General features: G+C 51.0%; 2 protein-coding genes across 3 annotated transcripts in view; both read left to right on the top strand.

Annotated features, from left to right (window-relative positions):
• On the top strand, positions 17–2,136 carry CPTP (ceramide-1-phosphate transfer protein). The gene is made up of 2 exons (XM_021417747.1): positions 17–173; positions 248–2,136. Exons 1-2 carry the CDS (start codon positions 52–54, stop codon positions 768–770), a joined length of 645 nt encoding a protein of 214 aa, XP_021273422.1. The 5' UTR covers positions 17–51; the 3' UTR covers positions 771–2,136.
• TAS1R3 (taste 1 receptor member 3) overlaps positions 3,372–6,538 on the top strand; it is a 5,450-nt gene continuing 2,283 nt past the window's right edge. For both annotated transcript variants that reach the window (XM_021417742.1, XM_021417743.1), the window contains exons 1-5: positions 3,372–3,940; positions 4,103–4,403; positions 4,790–5,569; positions 5,882–6,085; positions 6,372–6,492. In XM_021417742.1, coding sequence (XP_021273417.1) covers positions 3,762–3,940; positions 4,103–4,403; positions 4,790–5,569; positions 5,882–6,085; positions 6,372–6,492 — 1,585 coding nt within the window. In that variant the 5' untranslated portion in view covers positions 3,372–3,761. The remainder of the gene's footprint in view (positions 3,941–4,102; positions 4,404–4,789; positions 5,570–5,881; positions 6,086–6,371; positions 6,493–6,538) is intronic.

Below are 6,538 nucleotides of genomic sequence, written 5' to 3'. Positions count from 1 at the left end.
CCGCCCTTCCCCTCAGCGGCCCGCGCATGCGCGGCGCCTCCCGCCGGCAAGATGGCGGCGGCGCCGGGCCCGTTCTGCTTGCGGGAGGTGCTGGCCGCCTTCCAGGCGTGCGTGACGGAGCGGCGCGAGGTGCTGCTGGGCCCCTACCTCCGCGGCTGGCGGGGGCTCGTGCGGTGAGTGCGGGGCCGGGCGGGGGGAGGGCGCGCCTCGCGGCCGCCGCCCTCTCAACGCTCCGTTTTCCCTTCAGCTTCCTGAACGGCCTGGGCGCCATCTTCTCCTTCATCTCCAAGGACGCGGTGGCCAAAATCCAGATCATGGAGAGCTACTGCGGCGGGGAGCGGCGGGAGGAATACCGCACGCTGCAGTCCATGGTGCACTACGAGCTGAGCGGGGGGCTGGTGGATCTGCAGCGGCGCTCGGCCCACCCCGACTCGGGCTGCAGGACCGTCCTGCGGCTGCACCGAGCCCTGCGCTGGCTGCAGCTCTTCCTCGAGGGGCTGCGCACCGCCCGGCAGGACGCCAGCACCTCGGCCATCTGCACGGACAGCTACAACGCCTCGCTGGCCGCCTACCACCCCTGGATCGTCCGCAAGGCCGCCACCGTGGCCTTCTGCGCTCTGCCCTCCCGCGACGCCTTCCTGGAGGTGATGAACGTGGGCGGCCCCGAGGAGGCCGTGCAGATGCTGGGCGACGCTCTGCCGCACATCCGCGATGTGTACGGCATCACCCAGGAGCTGTACGCGCAGCACCGCCTGCTCGACCTGCCCTGAGCGCCTGCACCGTGTTCTTTTCCCTTCCCCGGACCCGCAGGGAGCTGGCGGAGCTCAGCCGTGGTCCAAAAAGAAAATGCACTAAGAAATACACACCTTACTGTATCTATATCGTCACCTCAGCTCTGCAGGGAGGAAAAGTGTCCACAAGCACGCCCGAGGGAGTGCCTCTCTCTCCCCCAGGCTCCAATGCGAGGCTTTGGGGTCTTGCTAAGCCAAACTGCAACTTCAGCACTTCTGTGCACTTACACCCCTAAAAAGGTGACAGCACCAAAGGCTGTAGGTAACTCCCTTACAGGCTATCTCAACACCTTTACCTTAAGCTCACTGGGCCACTTTGTTTACAAGCTGTTCCCTTGGACCTGCTGCTGCTTTCTCCCCCAACTCTGCTTTAGCCCTGAAAATAGAATCCTGAGTAACACTGTCTGAAAAGAACCGCTTTTCCTTGTAGCCACTAAGAGACTGCTCCTTCCCATAGGGAACTGTTCGGCAGGACTTTGCTCGTTGTTTCTTCTGTCCTTTCTGCATCCTGGGACGCGGACCAGTTCTTCCTGTGCCCTGCACAGCACTACATACCCAGCTAAGGCAGCTGACTGCACTTTCTCAGTCTTGCTTCTGAATAGTATTCTTGTGATTTGTTATTTATTTTTAATGTCTGTGTCAAATGCCTACCAGAGTAACATCTCTTAACTACAATCACTGCATATAACAGCCAGTATCTCTATATATGAAGTATGTAAAATTGAGTTTACTTAGCTTTTTTAGAGCTGAAAAAGCACAACCCTGTTACTTCAGGAAGACGTGAGTGCCTGGGGGTGAATCCCACAGACCATCACATTTTGGTTTCCTCTCAACTAAGAGTCACTTTGGCCTAAAGTAACACTGCAAGATTCAGGCAATCACTATTACCTCATTGGGATCAGTCAGCTGGGCACTACATTATGTGATTAACGTGCTGCTGGAGAGTATCCTTTACAGGAATGCTTTCCTTTTTTGTGGTGTTGGAAGCAAGATGAGTTACAGTGTCACCTGTTCATCTCTGTCCTTCACCAGCAGTCTCCCATTCACTGACCCAGTGATCAGGTGTGAAACCAATGTCAGGAGTAACCCAGGAGGAGTACTAAGAATTTGCTTGTACATCCTAAATGGGGGTATTGCTGCTATGCTGTGAAGACACAAATATTCTCAATTCTGCCAAAGCCACTTTAAAAGGATCACACAGTTCCATAGAATAAATCCATGTATTAAAATGGAGCAGTTCCATGATATAAGCTACAAAATATCTCCCGCTGCGCTCGCTCTGTGATACAGATAGTGCTGGTATCTCAGCTGTTTAAGTGTATTAAATGCCTTAAATTATGTCAAATCATGTGTGTCAAATGAAGGTATATCTGATCTCTCGTGGATTTAATGCAGGAATGGCAGCGTGACTGCGTGGAAAAAATTACTTTTTCTTCCTTGTCACGTTTATTCTCAGCTGTTCCTCTTAGGAGGCAAGCATTAATGTTGAAAATGAACTTCTGCAATTAAAGAACCAAACTTTCTCTGCAGGGAAAAGTTCTGCTGTGCGTCCATTACCAATAATTCTCAGCAATGTGTGCTTCAAGCAACATGCAGTTTTCTGTCAGTCTGCATTTGCTCATTTGAACAAAGCATGGCCTAATGAAAACCGCATTTTCCTGGGGTCCCTAGGAAATGTCCCTGCTTCTAAATGACAGGAGCCTCTCGAACAGCCCCAGCTCGTTGACACACAGGATAGCTCAGGTGCCGAGTTTGGCTCTGAGCTGGTTCAGAGGTTCTGCTGCCGCTGATGCAGCCACATCCAGAAGTAAAAGAACACTTCACCTACAGCGAGTTCTATCCTTGAAAGCTGCAATAACACGTAGGTTCACCAGAGGGAGTCTGAACGTTTTGCACAGGAGTCCATCACACAAACCATCTCCCATCCCACAGTAAGGTAGATTTCACCTGGAAGTATAACTGCTTACGTGCACCTCTTACACTATTCAAAGCTCCATGCAGTTACATTTCAATTTCAGGCTTTTTAAATGAAATTCTGTCATTAAAGCTAACAAATATTCCACTAAGAGGTTAGGGAAATCTGTAAGGGTGTCCTCAAAAAGGTGTTGATATATCACCAATACAATGTTGACGTAGATACCTACAATGTCACTTGCCTGAAACACAGGCACACATGCTCAGCTTCCATTCAAGTGCTCAACTCTCTAAAATGCACAACAAAAACCAGCCTTGTAGGAAAAGCAGCGTGTCACTTTGGGGGGATACAAGCAGCTCCTGTGATAAGGTGCCAATGTAAGGCAGCAAAACGCAGTCAATTGAATTTCTCCAGTTTTCTCTCAGGCTTGACAGAAGGAAACACAAACCATGAAGAAACTGTGTTGGGAACTGGTACCTGTGTCACTCAGCTGAAGCGAACGTCACAGCTCAGTGTGAGAAATAATTAGATTGGCCAATAAGGACTGATGGGAAATCTCAGTACGGCTACAAGTAACAGCTCACCAACCTGCAGCCTGGGGGACCTGCTTGGCCACATCCTTGCCAAGTCCTGAGGATGATTTGGGGATCTCCATGACGAAGTGACCTTCAATTAAAAGAAACGACACATGACATCAAGCATCCAGCCACAGCTGTTCTGGGATAACTAACACCCCCAGCCCCAGGAAGGAGGAGGGCAGAGGGGCTGCAGTACGGTCACTAGGTCACTGCCTGTGTACAGGACAGCAGGATGAGGCAGTGGTTTGCAAACAAGCACGCTTGGGGTCCTGCTGCCTATTTGACTGTTGCTCACGGAACCTCAAGTTACACGCTCAATGCAGTTTGCTAAACAAATTCCTCCGCGTTCTTTCCATCTCTCTGGGTTCTATTTAAACCCATTTCCCAGAAACTGTTGAGACTGCATCCCCTGCCCCCGCTCGCTCTCCTGCGTTTTAATGCTTTCATGAAATATTTCCCCCCTCAAATAGGGAGATTATGATTCCTGGGCTGCTGCTGTGCGTGAGCTTTGGTTACGCAGCAGCCCTCAAGCCCACCTGCCTCTCAGCTCAGTTTAGGAGGCCTGGTGACTTCGTCATTGGAGGCTTGTTCCCTTTTGGGATGGACACCATCAACCTGACAGCGCGATCAGAGCCCACGTTAATTGTGTGTGAAAGGTAAGACGGCTGCTAGCTTCGTTAGCATGCGTTAAATTCGATCACTCGGGCACAGCTGGCAGTGCCTGGCAGCAGACAGGATGCTGAGATGTCAAAGAACACGTACGGATCACCACGATAACACCGGCGGATCGTGTCATTCCCTGCCCCCTCTTATTGCAGGTTATTTGTAGATGGGCTGATATGGGCCCTTGGGATGAAGTTCGCTATTGATGAGATCAACAACTCCACGTCACTTCTACCAGGAGTGGAGCTGGGCTATGACATCTATGACACCTGCTTCGAGCCGCTGGCAGCCCTACAGCCCAGCTTGCTATTTGTGACCCGAAATGGCACGACGGGCATTGGCGTAGCGTGCAACTACACCGACTACCAGCCTCGCGTCGCTGCTGTGATCGGACCGCACAAGTCAGACCTCTGCCTGTTGACAGCCCAACTATTCAGCTTCTTCCTGATTCCACAGGTAAAGAAACTCCCGGGGAAAGCAAGAATTCTCTTTTTTTTTGGTGTGGGGGGGGAGGGTTTGAATGGCTTAGTTCAGTTGGAAGGGACCTTCAAGGGACCTCTAGTCCAGCAGCTGTGACTGCTCTTTGAAATGGGACCACTAAAATGTAGGTTCCAGTCTTTGCCATAGATGTCCCGTGTAGGTGATTGGATTTCCTGCAACACACATCAGTGTGTAAATTCCCAGAGAAGAGAGAGCTAACTTAACTGCTCTGCAATCCAGGTGAAATGGGAATTAACAGTGGAAACTGGGAGAATCTCAACTGTGACTCTAAGTACTCAGTTATCGCAATGGAGCCATCACAGTCGGGTAAACGTAGCCCTAAGATCTTACTGAATCCACAGGTCAGCTATGGGGCCAGCAGTGAGAAGCTCAGCAACAAGGAGCTGTACCCATCCTTCTACCGAACTGTTCCCAGCGACAAGAACTTGGTGGAAGCTGTGGTCCTGCTGCTGAATGAGTTTGGATGGAACTGGATTGCCACCATTGGAAGCGATGATGAATACGGCCGAGGAGCCCAGGAGCTCTTCTTAAGCACAATTGGAAATGGTAGCATCTGCATTGCTTACGAGGGCCTAATTCCTTCAGACCTCACAGACCCCAAGGCCAAGAAACAAATGGAAGAGACCATTGAGTACATTAACAAGACCAACGTCAACATTATTGTCCTTTTCGCCTTTCGGCAGCCAGCCCAGGCCCTGCTGGAACAGAGCATCAAGATGGGACTAAGCAAGAAGGTCTGGATTGGCACTGAACCCTGGTTGCTGTCTGACATAACCACCTCCATCCCGAACATTCAGAACATTGGGACGGTCTTAGGCTTTATTCTAAAAGCAAGCACAGTCCCCGGCTTCCAGAAATACATTGCCAACCTCCTCAGCTCTGTCCAGCAAGATGAATTTTGCCAAGAGTCCAGAGAATTCTACCGCCGCGTGAGCTCCGACGTGCTGGGCACACAATGCAAACAGTGCGACCACATCTCTTTCCAAGACATCTCCTCCATCCTAAGCCACTCCCAAATACAACCGGTGTACATCGCAGTCTACAGCGTGGCTTATGCACTGCACAGAGCACTGGGGTGCACCCACCAAGGGTGTCCCAAAGCATCTATCAGATCCCAGCAGGTGAGGAAAGGCCAGAAGGACAAACAGCCATTTTCCAAACAGCCTGTGCTGCACACAGCCAGATGGGGAGGGGGTGATGAGACAATTCCCTCAGTTGTCTCCACTCCAGGACCGCGTTCTGGCTCCCACCACCTGGGCCTGGCACAACAGACAGAGCAGCTGATAATACAGCAAGGAGGCTGAGAGCTGCAAGCTTAGCCCACAGCAGGGGGAACTGACTTCAGCCAGAACCTAGCTTACTGCACTGGCATCCTCCAAGCAAGAACATGAGCTGTACTGATACCTATTTGTTAATTCTCATTTTCTCCTCAGCTGCTGCACTTCATGAATACCGTCCCGTTCACGGTGAACGGCCAAAGTTTCAGGTTTGACGAATCCCATGGCACAAACACTGGCTACAAGCTCATTTTCTGGCACTGGGAAAATGGCAGCCTCACACATCTGCTTGTGGGAGACTATCAAGAGTCCCTGAACCTCAATAAGTCCCTGATTCAATTTCACACTGCAGATCAAAAGGTAAAAAGGGGGGGGGGTGGTGGCAAAAGCATAAGCAATATGAGATGAAGTACATTTTTTTGCCACTTCATCAGAACTGTCCATGAAGAGCTCCCAGCCTACATGCTGCTCCTACAGGATTTGAGTGAGACCCCAGGTCATGCTGTCCTGCAAACACGTGACCCATCTCTACTGTACAAAACTAGAATTAAGTATAATTAGGTGTTGTCAGCACTGACACCGATGTGATGCCAGCAAAGCCCTTTTGCTGGGTGCCCAGCTGACACTCGTTTCCCCTTTTGTCCAGGAGCCCACATCAGAATGCTTCAGAGAGTGTGAACCAGGACAAATCAGACAAATCAAAGGATTCCACCTCTGCTGCTATGACTGCACGGACTGCCCAGAAAACACCTACTGCAGCTCTAAAGGTGAGGTCTGAGAAAGGCAATGGCTTGACCTGCCTGTATGGTGTCT

The sequence above is a fragment of the Numida meleagris genome, chromosome 20 (genome assembly GCF_002078875.1).
Source record: "Numida meleagris isolate 19003 breed g44 Domestic line chromosome 20, NumMel1.0, whole genome shotgun sequence".
Classification (NCBI taxonomy): domain Eukaryota; kingdom Metazoa; phylum Chordata; class Aves; order Galliformes; family Numididae; genus Numida; species Numida meleagris.
Note: the sequence above shows the minus strand (reverse complement) of the source record. Positions and strands in the feature narration are given on the sequence as shown.

Excerpts from the sequence above, each read along its gene's own strand:
- CPTP (XM_021417747.1), top strand. The coding sequence starts at position 52 with ATGGCGGCGGCGCCGGGCCCGTTCTGCTTGCGGGAGGTGCTGGCCGCC. Across the intron at positions 174-247 it reads GGCTGGCGGGGGCTCGTGCG|CTTCCTGAACGGCCTGGGCG; the intron begins GTGAGTGCGGGG and ends TTTTCCCTTCAG.